General features: G+C 33.2%; 1 protein-coding gene across 7 annotated transcripts; it reads right to left on the bottom strand.

Moving 5' to 3' along the window:
• Window positions 1-512: 512 nt before the first annotated feature.
• On the bottom strand, window positions 513-9,052 carry LOC132612627 (probable LRR receptor-like serine/threonine-protein kinase At5g10290). Of its 7 annotated transcripts, none has more exons than XM_060326736.1 (12): window positions 8,914-9,052; window positions 7,924-8,090; window positions 7,292-7,424; window positions 7,082-7,153; window positions 5,904-6,047; window positions 5,735-5,806; window positions 5,582-5,647; window positions 5,004-5,080; window positions 4,724-4,867; window positions 3,827-4,168; window positions 1,967-2,361; window positions 513-1,121 (listed from the first exon to the last, which is right to left on the bottom strand). In XM_060326736.1, the coding sequence occupies exons 2-12, from the start codon at window positions 7,988-7,990 to the stop codon at window positions 807-809; spliced, it is 1,827 nt and encodes a 608-aa protein (XP_060182719.1). In that variant the 5' UTR covers window positions 7,991-8,090; window positions 8,914-9,052; the 3' UTR covers window positions 513-806. The 7 variants fall into 7 exon arrangements, with proteins under 7 accessions (XP_060182719.1, XP_060182718.1, XP_060182717.1 ...); XM_060326735.1 differs by having other exon boundaries at window positions 8,650-9,027; XM_060326734.1 differs by having other exon boundaries at window positions 8,670-9,026.
• Between the last annotated feature and the right edge of the window lie 10,110 nt (window positions 9,053-19,162).

Below are 19,162 nucleotides of genomic sequence, written 5' to 3'. Positions count from 1 at the left end.
ATTGTTCCAGGAAAGCATATCTTTTAACAGTGACTGTATAAGTAAATAAAAGTATCTAGTACCTTCACATAAGGATTAGCTTTCCTTGTGATGTAATGGCCCCACCAAAGTATGTGAATTGTTCCAGGAAAGCATAATATTTTAACAGTGACTACAGTCATACCTCTCTATAACAGCATCATTTGTTTCAATATTTTTTTGCTGCTATAACGAAATGTTTGTTATACAAAACATATAATATAACCATAGCATGAAAGATCGGTTCCACAGCAAACAGGGTTGTTATAGTGAAATGTTGTTATAAGAGGATTGCTGTTATAGAGAGTTCTGGAAGTAAAACATAATTAGTGCGTGTTAGATCGTCACTTGCCACAGCAAAAATGGACCTTTTCCCAGCAGATATCAACAAAGACATAAAAAGAAATAATTTACTGGTAAATTCTATTGTTGGGAGTAATGCATATGATGCAGTCGTAGTGTCATATAATAAGAAGAATACTAGAGACCTCCAGTTAGAGCAAAGCTCAATCACTATAACAAAGATTGATGTTACAATTTGCACATCTTGAGAAAGGAGGGGGAAAATGAAAAAACAAAAAACAAAATGAAAGTCGATATGTCTCTGCACAGGATGACCATACAGGAAAAAAATTGATTAAATAAGAGAAGTATAGGCAAAAAGATACAATCAAGATAATGCACAAGCAATATTAAAATATGGATTGCTTGCCATTTAGCAACCAGTTCTATGCATCAACAAAGACTATAACAGGGAATTATGTACTTCATTGGAATTACAGATTTTGTTATCTTGCACCAGACAACTCGACGGCTTCTTGATTATAGATTGAATCTTCGCCCCAATCAAATCGTCGTTGTAGCCTATCGTATTCTTGCCTGCGTGTAACTTCGACATGCTGCCATTCCTCCCACCTCTCAGCAAGCCCTTCTCCTTCCAGCATTCGTACGACCTCTGACATTGCTGGACGGTCCTCTGGCGATCCTTGAGTGCATAGCAATGCAACTTGAATCATCATCTCTACTTCATCCATGTTATAGTTCCTATGTAGGTTTCGGTCAACAATAGCATCCAGCCTTTTTTCCCTTTGTAGTTTTTTGACCTTCAAGATGACACGTGCTGGTCATTTCAGTAAACAATACAACAAAAAAAGGGTCCTATAAAAGCTAAGATTACGGACAGCTTATCATGCAAATTAAAAACCACCAGGATCCATGCCTGCAGGAAGCAGAATAAGAAATCTTGTGTCTTCTCATTGTTGTTTCACTTTTTTTTAACTAATTTACCCTACTCCTAAAAACGGTGCCCAGCAAAATGGTGCCCAGCAAAGAGGCTTAAAAATTTGCACCCAATGGTATGGCCTAGTGGTCAATGGGGTGGGTTAAGAACCATGAGGTCTCAGGTTCGAATCCCAGCGGAAGCAAAGAAAACTAGGTGATTACTTCCATCTGTCCTAGCCTTGATGGACAGAGTTACTTGGTATCTATTGTTGTGTTGGTGGGAGGTGCGTATTCCGTGGAATTAGTCGAGGTGCACGCAAGCTGGCCCGGACACCATGGTTATCACCAAAAAATCAAAAAAAAAAAAAAAAAAAAAAAAAGAGGCTTAAGAATTTAGACCTATGTCTGACATGCAAAGCATTTGCATAAGAGTGCTATGCGGAAAATGAGACTTCTTTCCTTCCTTCTCGTTGAATATAAAAATACACCACATAAACCAAGAAAGCAAGAAAAAGAACTACTCATGAGGGTGTCTGGTAATGGACAATGAGCCAACCCACCACCATGCAGCTTAAAGAAGAGTGGAAGTATAGACAGCAAAGGTTAGATTAATAAAATAAAACTTAGAAGAAACTGAATAATTTTAGAAGCCGTAATAGAAGTAATATGCAATAATTTGATCAATAGAATCAGAGTTAATATCGGTCATTGAGTTATGTACACTTACATGGTCAAGTAACAAGACATCATCTTCTTCTTCTAGGCGTGAGAAGTCTATTGCGCGTTGACCAGTTACAATCTCCAAAAGCATGATTCCATATCCAAAAACATCAGTTTTTTCTGATGATTTCCCAGTGGACAAGTACTCAGGAGCTATATGGCCCATTGTACCTCGAACTTGAGTTGTCACGTTGGTTTTTCTAACATCAACTAACTTTGCCAAGCCAAAATCACCAACTACGGCCTCAAAATCATCATCTAGTAAAACATTAGCTGCTTTAACATCACGGTGAATAATCTTTGGATTACAGTGTTCGTGCAGGTATTCAAGTCCACGTGCAGTGCCCAGTGCTACACGCTTTCTGGTTGGCCAAACTAGAACAGACTCCCCAGGTTTAAGTTCTGCATTTGATAAAACACTAAAAATAAGAAGCCACCAAAATCGATCACTTCTGGGAGATAAATGCTAAATTTTAAAGTTTGACCGACTACTGCGTGTGTCATCTTCAATTCATGCAAGATTTTCAAGAACTCACCTTCTCGGGGAAGATGAAGAATGCGCAAGAATGGATTCATGAACTCATTTAAGCTCTCATTATGGATATCGGTCTCAATTCATATTGCGAAGTAAGTTTCATCCAACTATGGCTCTTGAAAACTAAAGAGAACTAATGTTCAAGAACTCAAATGCTTCTTAAAATATTAGGAATACTAGTACTCCTGCGATTACACTCCTTTATTATCTGTTGAACTTGTCTAACTCTTATTTTTCTCTGAGAAAAGTAGGAAGGCCCCCCGAATCTTACTCATGGTGAATGGTGATACTAGCCTAAGGCATTTACACTTATATTGATTATTTCACGTCAAAGAAAATTGATAAATAAACATGAGACAACCTAAGGCGAAGATGTATCCACCTCTAATCATCATATGAATCAACTCTACCAGCACAACCTGGTACTTGATGCTAGTATAAGTTAAACTACTAGAAGTGGCACTTCTGTAGTGCCACCACGGTCAGCTTAGACCATAGCAAGGACAGACATGTCCTTTTTATCAAATAACGAAGAAGTTTGTTGATATGGTAATGCATCAAGTGGATGCAATATTAAGTCAAGTTGACTCCTGCAAAGAACTTACAGAGCCTACAAAATCAAAAAATTGATTTACATCATTCACAAGGACATGTCCCAACTTTCAAGCTGAGTTGACATCTCAGACGGTCATTCAACTAATAGTAATTATCTCAGAAAGTCATTTTTCTTTATTTTGTAACAGAAGTCACTCAATTAATGATAATTATCTCAGAAAGTCACTTTTCTTTGATTTGTATCAAAAAAGTCACTCAACTATTGTCATATTACCTACAAAGTCACTCAACCAATTTAGGTGATATCACCGGTAGATATTTTTTTTTTGGTAAAGTAATAAAATTCATTAGTAAAACATCAAGAAGATGCAAGGTTACAGATGGGAAAAGCTGGCAGGCTTGGCAAAACCTGTAGAACAATCTAAAGATATCCTATCTCTACTGAACTAGAGAAAAGGAGCTGATAAAAGATATCACCGGTAGATATTGTTGACGTGAAAAGAAATTTAAGCCAAACTTTTAAAAAATGAAAAGCTATCCATTAGTGTGTACGGTAGATATTGCTGAGAATCTTATGTAAAGAAAGAGAGTTTGACTCTTGACAAGTAAGCATTTGACAGCAAACATTTCAGACTTCTATAGAAACTTAGCTGAGTTTGGAGCAATAGTAACAAAAAAAAATGGTGATACCAGGCCAATTTGATATTGAGATAATCAAGGAAAACCTTGGCAAACTGCAAACACAAGATGTAAGCACTATTATTGAAAACTAAGTACCTCGTAGACGATAGGCAACACTTAGATTCTGCATATATGGGTATACTAGCAATCGTTCAGTCGGTGTGGTGCAAAATCCTATAAGCCGCAAAAGATTCCTATGAACAGCAACACTAATCATCTCAACTTCACGTTGAAATGCAGCATCTCCCCCAGGACTCTCATAGTCAGTTAAGCGTTTCACAGCAACTTTAGTGCTGTCACTGAGCACTCCTTTATAAACCTTGCCAAAACCTCCCTGTCCAAGAACATTCTTTTCACTGAAGTTTTCGGTAGCAAGTTGCAATTCCCTCCATGCAAATCTCCTCAATTGACCAAATGGAATTCGCCGGTCAACCTCACCTGGGCACACCAAACAAATACAAGAAAAATGTCACAACATACTCAATGGAAACTACACCGTCTAATAGTTGACAAGAGCTAAACTAATGCTGACTAAAGAACTAGTCCTCAATGTAAGATGGAACTACGAGATGGATAGCCTGTTTGACCAAGATTTTCCACGGCCAAGAGTGCTTTTGTTTCGAAGTTGAGGTGTTCGGCCAAGCTTTTAGGAGAAGAAAAAGTGCTTTTGAGTAGAAGCAGAAACTGAAAAAAGTAGCTTCTCCCAGAGTACTTGTTTGAAAAGCACTTTTGAGAAAATACACTTGAGCGCTTTTTAATAGCTAGGTCAAACATTAATTGTTGTTCAAAAGCGTTTTTCAAATTGACTAGCCAAACACAAATTGCTTCTCACCAAAACTACTTTTTTGAAAAGCACTTTTGAAAATAAGCTGATTCTTAGAAGTTTGGTCAAACGGGCTAGTAGCAATGGGTAACTACTTTATAGCCATTTTTCTTTTGGAGAGCTAACAACACATATTGAAGTTAATACTGGGTAAAACCGGTGATAAGGACCTGCAACATCAACAAAGATTTCACGTTTGTAGCCTTTGTGTCTTCCCCGCCAGAAAAATAGCATAAATCCTCCAAGGAGGATAATTCCAAGAAATCCACCAACAATACCAATTACGAGACCAGTCTTTGATTTACTGGGAGAACCTGCCAGGATTACACTATAAGAATTTAGAATTGGCCAGGGTGCATAATTTATCTGACTGCCAAAGGTTTCCAACAACCCTAACTTCTACAGTAAAGACTTGTAGTTCAAAAATGTGGTATTTGCTCTTTCAATTACCTTCACTGTCAGATACACAAAGATGACTGAAGTTTAAGCCACAATTCAAATGGTTCTCTGAAAAACTAATAAGCAAACTGAGTTAAAGTTAGATCAACAGTTCTGACTCACGCAAAAGAGACGAGCTATTGTAAAATCTATAAGCAGCCTCAATTGATCTTCTAAATTTAAAAAAGGGCTTTTTTCATTTTTGGCCCTTCGGCCGAAATTAGTTACGGCGGTAGCCAAAATATACATAACATACACAGTGGTTACGTAGATGTTATGTATATTATATTATATGTATATCTGTACTTTTTTTTTTGGTAAAGTATATATGTATATCTGTACTTAATCATTTGCTAGCTAATATTTTTTTAAGCGGTCCAAAAATGTAATTATCCCTTAAAAAAACAGTGGTTACGTAGATGTTATGTATATTATATTATATGTATATCTGTACTTTTTTTTTGGTAAAGTATATATGTATATCTGTACTTAATATACAAAACCTATACATTTGCTAGCTAATATTTTTTTGAGCGGTCCAAAAATGTAATGATCCCTTAAAAAAACAGCAAGAATTGAGATCTGCGTACTTGTATTTCGGGACTTGGAATAAACTGTCAGGAACTTTTCCAGTAAGATCATTTAAAGCAAGCTGACTGGCAAAGAGATATCACCGGATCAGGTCAACATCACTTAGTACAGGTTATAAACACCTGAACGATCAGACTAAATGAACCACTTACAGGTTAATCAAGTTGGGAAGGCCTGAAAGTGACTCGGGGATAGTCCCAGTCAGATTGTTTTGACTCAAAAACCTGTTCAAAGAAACATTAAAATAGACTCCTAAGCAAAAACACCAAAAGTAAAACTCAGCTATAGGAAAACAACAATCAATGAAATAATATTACTTACAGAAATTGAAGCTTTTTTAGATTGCCTAGGGAAGCTGGTATTTCTCCAGACAAACGGTTTTTTTCGAGATCCAACATGGTTAAGCTGGTTAAATTTCCTAGTGCTTCAGGAATTTTACCAGTTATTCCATTTCCTTGCAAGGAACTGACAGGATGTTGACCGCACAGTCAGTTCAATACATAACACAACTAAGGACATGAAAATTGATACGAGTTCGCAAATCTCAAGAAAGTAGAACTTCCTATTGACAAGGATGAAAACTTTATTTTTAAGAGTTCTTAAGAAAAATTAACAGCTATGACCTTAGAATGCTAATCAGAGGCACTACGAGAATATGTGATAGCGGATAAGAAACGAAGATGAAATATCCAACACTCTATCAAAAGCATGACCAAAGATTCAGGAATGTTGCTTCCTAATTAATAGCTTACAAGAAAACAAATCTTTAGTTGGATATTTGAGAATCAAGGGGTTTCCAATCCATTACCATGCAATTAGATGTCTACACATGCTTGTGTGTGTAGGAAAATACAATGGAAAAAAGCTATGATCCCAAACATGCACGAGCAAAGACACAAGCAATCACCGGTACCCTAACAAGAGCAATTAGTAATGTGCCAGTATCATGGGTAGACTAATATCAGTGTGATGAAGGATATGCAAAATGGATCTGGTCTATTTAAGAAGGCCAAATATTTGAGGATAATGTTGCTAGCCCATTTCACATTCTGTCTTTTTGAAATGGATAAACCCAATATTACTGAATTTCACTGGTACACCCCCAAAATGTTTATGCAATGGTGAATGTGCTAGACATTTCTCTTAGTCCAGAGGTACTAAAATGTGAAGAACCATTTGAATGCACATAGTCGTCAGTTACTAAAAGTGCCACCCTAACCGAGGATCCCATTTTTAGTCCAATTCACTTAACTCCTACCTCCTCTTCAAACTGCTTGTTTCTATGCAATGCCAAATATTGATCAAACTGCAAGTAACCTAGTTTTTGAAAGTGGAATGATTTATCTACTGACGTTAAGATTAAAGTGCACAGTTTAACTCAAATCCAAAAACTAAAAGGAGTGTGGAGTAATGAAATTACATGAAACCTACATAAGTATATCATAGGTACACATTAGCATTCAATCGAACATATAATTCAACAAATTCTCCATACGTACAGAGTATTAAGATGCTTTAGAACACCTAATCTTGGAGTTAAAGTGCCAGTGAACCCCATGTTTGACAACGACCTGCAAACAAAGCTCAAACACCATTAAAATTTAACATTTAAGAATGGTAGTTGACCAAGTGAAGCGCAAGTGTTTGGGACCATAATTGTATAATATACATGGTGATCAATATTGTTCTCACAATAAACTTCAACTTACACCATCATGACATTGTTGTTATCGTCACAAGTGATTTTTGACCAAGTGCATGGATTAACTTGATTCTGGTTCCAATCAGAAAGTTGATCACTCGAAGCGTTTAGTGAAATCTTCAACGCAGACAGTGCATCTCCTAAAACAAGGTCAGAGATTACAAAATAACGAATGTCACACTACTTTACTAGCAGAACAGAGACAACATTTAATCAGCACAGTAAAATGTAGCTATATTGAAGGGCTTTTTTCACTTTTTGCCCATCGGCCAAAATTAATTACAGGCGCTAGCCAGAATGTATAAAACCTATACACTGATTATGTATATTATATGTATAATATACAATATGTACATTATATGTATATTTGTACTTAATATACATTTTCCGACTATTATTTTTTAGAGCGGTCCAAAATGGTAATTATCCCTAAAATGAACAAATGAAAACACTATCTAACTATCAAAAAATGAATGAACAAAATGAAAGCAGAAAGAATGATAATATAATCTAACCCTTCTATTTTTTTTTTCTTTATACATTTGAATAGATAAAATAGCAGTTCAAAGAAAAGAATCGCATAAAAGAGGGGTCTCTTTGTTAGTTTGCTAAATTAAAAAAAATGGAAGAAGTGTGTACCCTGGAAATCAGGTGATACAAATGAGTAGAGACATGCTAATATCAGAATTGCGAGGAACAATTCCATTTTGCAGTTGCTGTTCAATTCTATAGATCAAGTAAACTTGTTCCCCCTCATCACTGTGACATAATGCATTGCCTTCCTCGGTATATAACAAATGGAAGTTCTGCAAAATATATAAGAAAGATTACTAAGAGCAAAATTAGTATAACCTCAAAAGTAACAACTAAGCCTAATCAATCACATTAAAGCATAATATAGCATTATATAATGAGTAATGAACTATAACAAAAAGCTTTCAGTGTAAAAAAAAAAAAAAAAAAAAAAAACCTCCAACAAATGAAACAAGATAGGTTGTTAATAAAACTTGACTATGCAAATAATCAAATCTCTTTCTCAACCATTGTAATTCCTAAAACTTAACCAGACTCAAGAAAATCAAAGTTAACCACTCTACAAATATCCAAGTTTCTCTAACAATTTAAATTTGCCTTCTTCTATTTCACCACATATACAAGAAAAAACAAACAAATACAAATAATTAGCAACTCCCCATCTACACCACCCAAAAAGAAAAGAACCCCACATCCTCAATTCACACAAAATCCATCAAGAACCAAATTTTCCAAACAAAAAGTTCACTTTTTTTCTTCCTTAAGTGAAATCAATTCAGAAACAAAAAACCCACCATAGCTAAATCCAAAAAAAAAAAAAAAAAAACATACTTTGGATTAAGATAAGTTACCTTTAAGCAAGAACCAGAGTTTAAGGCTGTGAGAGAACAAAAGGGTTGAAAAAAGAGCAGAGTTTGAACCAAAGATTGAAACTTTACTTTGGATTAAACAAAAAAATAAACTATACAAAGCAAATCTTGGGCCAAAAACACAAAGAATTTATTGTGCTGTTAAAAAAAAAGTTGTTAATGGAGAAAGAACTTAAAAGAGAAGCTTCTGACTACATATATTGCATAGGCTCACTGCAATTATTACTATGTTTGAGTCTTCTCTTCTTGTCTCCAACAGTATTTCTTACTTACCCCACCCCACCCCCCAACACACAATTCCATGGTGGCTAACTAGAAGTGGACTTAGTTTATTTTTTGTTGGTAATAGTGAAGAAGTAAATGGAAAATGTCACCAACCGGGGCTGTGATGTAGTGATCGGTACCATTCCATCTTTAAACAAGAAGTCTCGAGTTTTAGCTCTCTTGGGTACGAAGTCGCTTTTATTAAGGAGTGCTTTGCTCCCAATGTGGAATTACCTGGTACGAATCTGAATTAGTCGGGCTTCAATGCGAATATCGCGCATCAGATGGAAAACCAAAAAAAAAAAAAAGTCTTTGGTGTTTCATAGTGAACCTTCAAGTTTCATTTAGTCGGTGATATAAGCATAATAATTTCGGGATAATATAAGTATTAATTAATTCTGATATTATTTTATCTCACCATTTGTATTAAAATAGTGGAATTATTATCTCGTATAGAAAGTGTAATAAAATAATACCATGAATATCCTTACGTACTCATCTCATCTTGCATACCAAACAACTCAATTATTTCACTAGATGCATCTACCAGGCACGGATTTGAATTAGTCAGACACGTAAATTCTTTCTTTTAAAATTTTATATTACTATTATATATAAGGGACTACAAAAGGGCTTTTGTAGTCCTCACAAAACTTTCCCAAAAAATGTCCAACTTTTCAATTAATTACCTCTAGGTCCTGATCTTATTTTTTAAAGTCAAATTTATTTTTTATTCTTATGGTTTACTTTTTAAAAGCTATCGAACATTCTGCCTTATTTACCTGTTTTTCATCCAGTATCCAGTACCCGCATTGGAGCTCGCTTAATCCAGATTTGTGTGGCATAAGGCCCAATCGAGGAAAGCGCTTCCTACCAAGGATTTTTGTAATACTCAGGCTCGAATGCGAGACCCCTGATTAAGGGAGGAACAACCCCATGCGCTGCACTTTATGTTACTTTCTCCTATTGATCATATCTATTAACCTAAAAAATAATCATTTCTTCGCTAAATATTTTTGCTTCTTGTTGCTCTTTGTTTTCTTCTTTTTCATTTGTTGCTTATTATAGATTTTTACATGTAAGCATTTCTTTTACTATATATTTTTATTATGAAATTTGAGAATTTCTGAAAATGCTTTTACTCATATGTAGGCATTTCTTTTACTTTATATTTATACTTTAACGAGCTCATATGTGGTTACCAAGATTAGTACTAAAATGATTTTCAGATAGTTTTAAAAATTATTATATGATGCCATATAATGTTGAAAATGAAGATAATATTATCAGTCAAGATCGGGTTATCTTTAAAATCTCTTATTTGGTTAACTAAAATTAATCTTTTAAACACAAAATGAGTTTGGAGTAGGGCGGATTTAGAGTGTTAGCTACCGATTTGATCGGATTAGGTAGCACTTTAGTTCAAATTCTATATTTGTCTTAAAAGTTCATTAAATATGTATAAATTATTAATTTAGAACTAAATAACTTAAAAAATTAGGATCCGAAACTCATATATTTCAAATTATGGCTCCGCATTTAATTTGAAGTAAACAATTTCATCAAAATAAAACTTAAAATATTAAAGGAGTGAAATGAAAGTTTTGCTTTTATATATTGAAAATATACTTATTTGAAGTTTAATTATTATCAACATAAATTATATTTCTTTAATTAAAATAGGGAATTTTACATAAATGACTACACTTTGGGGGTTTAAAATTTGTCATAGCTACAGTTTCAATATTTACATTGCGTAGCTACAGTTTCCTCGCTGTATTCAAAAAATGGCTCGTTGTATTCATAAAACGGCCTAGCTGTATTCATGAATACAGCGAATAAAAAAATTTCAAAATTCTTTTCACTGTATTCAAGTCATATGTATTCAACTCATCTATATTCATGTCAAATGTATTCAACTCAGTTGTATTCATCTATAGCTACTTTTACATTGTATTCACTTTATTGTATTTAAAAATAAGTGGTATTCAAACAACATAAATACAAAAAAAAATTGTATTTAACTTGCACAACTGAGTTGAATTTTCCCAAAAAAATTAACGAATACACTCAAATACTAAATACAAAAAATAAAATTCATTGTATTCAATTGTATACATTTCAAATTTACTGTATTGATTTTGTATATAAAAAGATCTCCTTCGAAATACATGCGATAAAACACTGTATACACTATATGCATACACTCTAATTTGAAATAAAAAAATAAAAAAAAACTCAGATCTGTGTGATTGAATCCATGTCATAGAATGTTGACTCAAATGGGTCAAAAATTGTTGGCTCGTTGATTGAGCAAATATCATAGAAATAATGAGACCTGTCGCATCTGATTATTGACTTGGGTGCACTAGAAAATGGTTCAAGGGGTTGATCCTGTGCTCCCAAAGATTTTTGTTTTGAAGTGCCTTTGAAAAAACAAAAGAAATGAAATAGTGTTTAAAACTTTAACATATTGGGTGGCGACGGCGGCGGCAGCGATGGTGGTGTGGAGAAGATGATGACCGAAGAAAGAAGGGGAAGGAGCAGTGCCGATGGTGGCAACAGATCTGGAGGAAAAATGAGGTGGTGTGGAGAAGGTGAATGGATGGAGATCGATAAGAAGGGGAAGAAGCTGAGGATGGTGGTGACGTCGGCCATGGTGGTGGCGGAATGGCAGTGGAGTGGCGATAAGGAGAAAGAAAATGGAAGAGAGAGCAGAAGGGAGGGAGAAATAGTGGACTTGAAGAACAATGAATATTTTTCATGGAAGAGAGAGCAGAAGGGAGGGAGAAGGGAGGGAGGAGAGAGAAAAATGTGGATACAAGGGTTGCTTTTTTATTTTAACCTATTTTATATGTTTTAGTTATGGAGTGTAATTGATACACACCTTTTAGCTATGAGGTGTAAATTAATTAAAGTATAGTTACTAGATAAAAATAAGGTCTAATGTTAGCTACACCATGTAGATTTCCCATTAAAATATTATTTTTTATATCTGGAGTTGGGCCCGGGCTTAGCACGGGCCTTGTGAGACTAGTTGTATATATATAAGATTGAAATCAATTTTTTGTATGTATAATACACATTAAATTCTCTAGGCTTTTTCATATATTTATATATTTTAAATTAGCATAATAAAAGTTCTGAATTCGCAACTGATTGTGACTAGGATATCATATGATAAAATAAAATAAGTAGATTATACTTGGAAAAAAAGATATTTCTTAATGGAGTCCCCCTAATTTTAAGTTTTTTTTAAAAAAATTTATTCCACTTCAATAAAGGGAAAAGATATATGTTTTTTTTGTTGGTTAAAGGGAGCATCCAAAGCGTTTGTTAAACTGTCTTTGCTGTCAATTAAGGTCTTTTGGGATGAAGAATAAAACTCTTGAACTAGAAAAAAAGAGTGAAGAATAAAATTCTACGTACTCATCTCATCTTGCATACCAAACAACTCAATTATTTCACTGGGTGCATCTATCAGGCACAGATTTGAATTAGTCAGACACGTAAATTCTTTCTTTTAAAATTTTATATTGTATGTATATAAGATTGAAATCAATTTTTTGTATGTATAATACACATTAAATTCTCTAGGCTTTTTCATATATTTATATATTTTAAATTCGCATAATAAAAGTTCTGAATTCGCAACTGATTGTGACTAGGATATCATATGATAAAATAAAATAAGTAGATTATACTTGGAAAAAAAGATATTTCTTAATGGAGTCCCCCTAATTCTAAGTATTTTTTAAAAATTTATTCCACTTCAATAAAGGAAAGATATATGTTTTTTTTGTTGGTTAAAGGGAGCATCCAAAGTGTTTGTTAAACTGTCTTTGCTGTCAATTAAGGTCTTTTGGGATGAAGAATAAAATTCTTGAACTAGAAAAAAAGAGTGAAGAATAAAATTCTACTTTGAGAACATGAAAATGTTTTGTCACTGCTAATAGAATTCCAAAGTTGTATTTAAAGCATAAAGAGCGTCAAACGTGTTGTAAAGTGACAAGGACTCCACTATTAGAACTACAAATTCTAATGTTGTAAAGAGACTAAAATTTGGATATGCCTTTTTTCAATACTTTGTAAGTTTGCAAAAGTCAATTGCAAAACCCTTTTTGCCTTTGCAACATTTTCAATGTCAAGAAACTTATTACTATGATCAGATGATACTCCCTCTGTCCCAAATTATCAATCATTTTTTGCTTCTAGAGATTTATAAATTTTGATTATTATTTAAAAAAAATCATTTTTTGATTTGAGAAGAATGGTAGCTTAATATAATTTTCATAAAGATATTATTTATTTAAATTTAAATTTTAAAAAAATTAAATTAAAATTTAATATTTAAAGTTATTTTAAGCTACCATTCTTCTCAAATAAAAAATTCGAAGTTAAATTAGCACTCCAAAAGAGCAGACTAACACTTATTTTGAAGTGAAGGAAGGGATATTTTGAAGGAAAAAAACAAGTTTGACTCAACATAAGATTACCTCATTATTGAGAATAGGACAAACTGCTTTTTATTTTTAAGTTAATTTCCCAAGGAAACTAGAATCCAAAGCCTATTACTAATAGTTTGGCACTTCAATTTACCTGAGTTAAAAAAAAAAAAGGGAGTGAGTTTGATATTAGAGATCTACTAATTTAGTTAATTGATTACTTGAATTTTTATTTTGTTGGTAGGATTTTAATACTCACGTTGTAATTCTTTTCCTCATTGAACCCCACCCCATGGAGCGGTGCTGAGTGGTGTCCTCCCCTCCCTAATACCTAAACAAAGTTCCGTCTATGGAGCCTAAAGCTTAAACCATGACAGTAAGCAGTAAGTTGGAATTTCCCCTTTCCTATCCTTTACGAAAAAAGAAAAAAAAAAGAGTGAGTTTGACTAGAAAAAAATTTAAAGAATTCCCAAAATATTGACTAAACTAAATGGTTAACCAGTAGGACCATATCATTTATAATACTAGTATTGATACTTCCCTGACATTGTATAATCCTACCATTAACTTTCACAAGATAACTTAGAAAGCACTAAAGTAGATCTGTCCCCCTTTGTTTTTTTTTTTTTTGGTTGAGGTAGCGAATTGAGAAAACATTTATGTGCATAGGATGTTTTCATTAAATCAGTAATTTAATTGCAATAGTCGATTTGTCGAGCTTTTGGAAAGCTAAGCATGTTATTTAAAAAAAAATACTTATTTCAGAGAATTGATCTTATTTAATCAAGCTTTTAAAAAATAACTATTAGTGAATTTAAATAGTAGCAGGAGTTATTTTTAGAAGTTGAAAGAATTTTTTTTCCTCATAAGTACTTTTGGAACATTTCTTCAATGACAAATTATTGTTCAAATAATGACAAAAGTATTTTTTTTAAAAAAATTGATTAAAGAATACTTTTCAAAATTAGCGGACTTTGAAAAACTAATCAAGGATTCTATAGAGCCACAAGCTAAAATGACAATGTTAAATTTATATTCAAAATTACATTACTTGATTATTGAAACACCCGAATAAATATTTTATATAACCTATTAATATTGCTAAGATCGAAATAAATCCCAGAAAAGGGTTAGTGTGGGCAAGTGGATCCAACATGGTCATCAACAAATAGAAAGAAAACTTGATTATAAAATAGAACATGTCTACTTTTTAAATGCTACTCCTACCTAACAAAGGAATGGATTACCATAATTTTCATAATAAATAATTCACTACTTTCTTCACATACACTGAAGCAATCAATATAATTATGACAGAAAATTCTCCAACAATTTTCTAACCAATCAAATTGTAAAAGAGCAATCTATAATTTGCTCTAGTCAAACTTGTCAGCTTTTTAATTTATTTTATTAGTGATATTGCTTTTTGGCCAGATGTGATAATGATGTGCTTTAACATCCGAGAGAAATTATATTTTAACTAACTAATTCTAGGTGTTCTTTTATTTTTTTAATTCTTTTATCAATAATTAAATTAAGACATGTAAACGACCTATTTATTATTCTTAGTTATGTTTTGTAAACAATAAAAGAGTCTTTTGCCTGGGGACTGGGTTCAGCACCTGAAAATATTTTTTGTGCATTCAATAAATATTGAAATAAGTGCTTTAAAAGTTGCAGATATATATAACAGTTAAGATAAAAACATTTATTGGTAGGATATTTAATAACTACTGCTAGTAAGTACTAATAATTACTGATAGTCTAGTGATAAAATAGTTAAAATATTATTCTATAAGTCCATGGTTCGTTTGTCCAGAAAAAGATCGTACTAATTTTAGCACAAAAAAGATTAGTTTCTTAATTCATATAAAAGACAAAAACAAAAAACAAAAAAACAAAAAAATTGGAAGAAAATTTATGGTCGGACATTTATGGCTATTATCTTCTTTTCTTTTGAATAAATTTGGTATTATGTCGTTTTCAAAGAATTAGAAGTGTTCTAGTCTCCTCAGTTACGTTACTTTATAAACTTAGATCTATTATCTATTGGTTAATAATACAAGGAAAATTTTATAAATTTAAACATCAATTTTGTAGATATTTGTATCACACTCAGCTAAATATCTCGAATATTTCTCCCAAATTATAGTGGGGGCAAGTATATTGAACCCTCAGTTCAATTCTTTTGTTGTTTTAAAATATAAATTAAGTTTAACAAAATGTTAAAAGTGTCAAGTTGTCAACGCCTGACTTTTATCCTGCCTACTATTCTCCCGATCCAAAATAATTGAGGATTTAGCATCTAAAAATTAGATTCAAAATAGTTGAGGTTTTATAGCCTGTTTGGCCAAGCTTATTCCCCTCCCCCCCCCCCCCCCCCTCCTCCCTCACCCCCACAAAAAAAAGTATTTATTTTTTCAATAAGTGTCTATTTTAAAAAATAAGACTATCAAGAAGTTATTTTATTCTTTTTTCAAATTTACCCATGATATATTTTTAATTCAATGAACAAATTTAATATTTGTTATAATTTCAAAACCTTCTTAATTAAGGGTATTTCAGTCAATACACATCTTATTTTTAGGATTAAATGAATTCCTTAATCTATGTGCCCAAGTCTAAAACCTCAATTATTTTGGATTGGAGGGAGTAGGAATTAAATATGTGACGGATTTATTTATTATATTAGTAGATATTCGGTCATTGGACTAAAAATATGATTCACTGATATATTATAAAAATATATGATTTAAACTGGACAAATCAGGCTAATTTTATTTCAAAATTTTCATTTTGTCTTAAAAACTTTGAGAGAAACACTTAAGAGAAGAATAAATATAAGTACTTATCATTTTACATTTTATCTATAATCTCAAAGTTGTTATCTACGAATACTATGAAAATAATGCTACCACATCAGAATTGGATTTAATGCACTCTGGATCGACTAAAATTCAGCTTATAGTCAAAGTTTTCTCATCCACTTATTTTTTTTTCCTCTGACAAAAATCAGAACAATAAATGTTCAAAAGTCAGAGACACAGTTCCCAACACGTGCAGAATTGTTATACGATTTCTTTATGGCAAATGTAAGATTGCAATTGGACTTCTTTCTGCTATTTTTAGAATAAAATTAAAAGCAATAAATACAGCAACTAGGCAAATTAAAACTGCCGTATATGATTGAAACACAAAAATGTGACTCATCTTTGACTGGAGACTGAAGAAGCCACCCTTGAAAATATAGAAATGTTTTTCCATAAATATGTTTTCCATTTGATATTACAAAGAAAAAATAGAAACCTAACTAAAGAAGAAATAATTAGAAAAGTACGAATTATTTTCTTGAACTTGTAATTTTTATCGATTATATCGTCTCAATATCTATTTCTTTGAATTATTCGTTCCATTATACCTCATTCCAAAAATTATGGTGCAACGCTAAGTACTTTTTATGATTTATCTATAATCAGAGGTCTAGAGCTCGAGCTATGAAATGAATTCGCCTTTCATAGCAAAGGTTTTATTTGATACAAAATTAAAACTTCCGAGCACTAGTCCGAATTAATCAGACTCCAAAACTGATAGTTGATATTGAAGAATGTATATGCTACTTAGCAAGTTTGTCCTCCAAGATGATTACACTATAATGTTGTTGGAAACTTTACGGAAAATATTTCATCACGAACAGTTGTAGGGACTTCTCTTCATCACGAACACTTGTAGTGACTTCTCTTCAACACGAACACTTGTAGGAATTTCTTCTAAGTTTGAGGAAAATACTTGATCACGAACAATTGTAGAGAATTCTTCGTAGCTTGAGGCATGCCAATGGCACTGTCCTTAAGGATATTTCACCCGGTATGGGTGTATCCCCCAGGATTCAACAAGCTCGTCTAGTACAAAACTAGGAGCCAGAATCTAACAAAGATTTCTCTTATACAAACCCAGCAATACCAAATCTATCTAAAGTGTTATCCTAAAAAATTATTATATAGGGAATGAAAATCAACCAAGAATAAGAACTCCAACGGTCTAAAGACCATTCATGGCTGAATTGTATTCATTATCCATTAAGGCTATATTAATATAATATTATTAATAATAAATATGAGTAAAGATTAATGACAATGGTCAAATACCATTTGCCAAACTAAGGGAAGGAAACGGCCAATAGTAGTCATTCAATGGCCATATTCAATTTGCATAAAACACATTAATATGATAAAATAATGAGTCATTAATATAAAAAAATAATGGATTAAAAACTTCTTTTTGAGATATTTAATTCAATATTTTCACAACAAATGTACGCGGACCTTCCCTTTAAAATAAATATTCTATCTTTTCTCGACAAATTAAATACTTTTTACTGGTGTATGTATATAATAAAGTTCTATCATATCATGTTTGGACTGTGTCTATATATATATATATATATATATATATATATATATACGAGACTAACACAATAATGTGTAATGTAAATAGGAAATACAAACTTAAAAGAAAGTCATGCCTTGAGATTATGGGTTCTAAATTCTAAAATAGGAAGGTTATATATTAGGTTCTAAATAAATTAGTTATATATATCAAGTGAATTTCTTAATACAAATATAAGATCTGATCAAACTCCCAAACTCGTAGCTTTCTTTCCAACTCCGCTCCTATTATAGGCACACTGATGGTTTGCTAAAAATATTTATACTATCATATAAACGATAAGATAACTAAAGGAGAAATCATCTAGAAAAGTGAAATGAATAACTTACCTTTACTATTTACAACAACAAAAACAACAACATACCCAGTATATTCCTACAAGGTGAGATCTGGGGAGGGTAGAGTGTACGCAGATCTTACCCCTACCTTGGGAGGTAAGAAGGCTGTTTTCGGTAGACCCTAGGCTCAAGAAAAAGTGCCAAGACAACAATAATAAAAGTCAGTAATAGCAACATATAATAAGATAAATGACGTTACAGAAAGAAAGCAAGAAACAAGCAAGCTATATGAGAGATCTAGAAAAAATAAGCGAGTGAACAAAGATAATAATACTCCTAATACGGAACAGAAATCCTCGCGGCCCCCTACGAGCCTTCTACCCTGATACTCGACCTCCACACCCTCCTATCACCGGTCATGTCCTCGGTAAACTGAAGTAGCGCCATATCCTACCGAATCACCTCTCCCCAGGCCTTCTTTGGCCTACCCCTCCCTCTCTTCAGGTCTACCACTGCTAGTCTCTCACACCCCTTCACCGGCTCATCAACGCACCTCCCCTGCACATGGCCGAACCATCTTAACCTTCCTTCCCGCATCTTATCCACCACTGGGGCCACACCCACCTTGTTCCGAATCACTTCATTCCGGATCCTATCTCTCCTGGTATGCCTGCACATCCATCTCAGCATCTGCATCTCTGCTACCTTCATTTTCTGGACATGAGCTTTCTTAACTGGCCAGCATTCCGTCCCATACAACATAGTCGGTCTAACCGCCACTTTGCATAACTTCCCCTTTAGTATAGGCGGCACCTTCTTATCTCACAACACCCCCGATGCGAGCTTTCATTTCATCCATCCCGCTCCAATAAGATGTGTGACATCGTCATCAATCTCATCATTCCCTTGGATGATCGACCCTAGGTACTTGAAACTTCCTTTCTTCGAGATAACCTGAGTATCTAGCTGCACGTCTTCGTCCTCTACCTGAATCACATCACTGAACTTGCACTCTAAGTACTCTATCTTAGCCTACCTTTAC

Source organism: Lycium barbarum, chromosome 10 (assembly GCF_019175385.1).
Source record: "Lycium barbarum isolate Lr01 chromosome 10, ASM1917538v2, whole genome shotgun sequence".
Lineage (NCBI taxonomy): Eukaryota > Viridiplantae > Streptophyta > Magnoliopsida > Solanales > Solanaceae > Lycium > Lycium barbarum.
The sequence above is the reverse complement of the archived record's forward strand: the minus strand, read 5'-3'. Positions and strand labels throughout refer to the sequence as shown.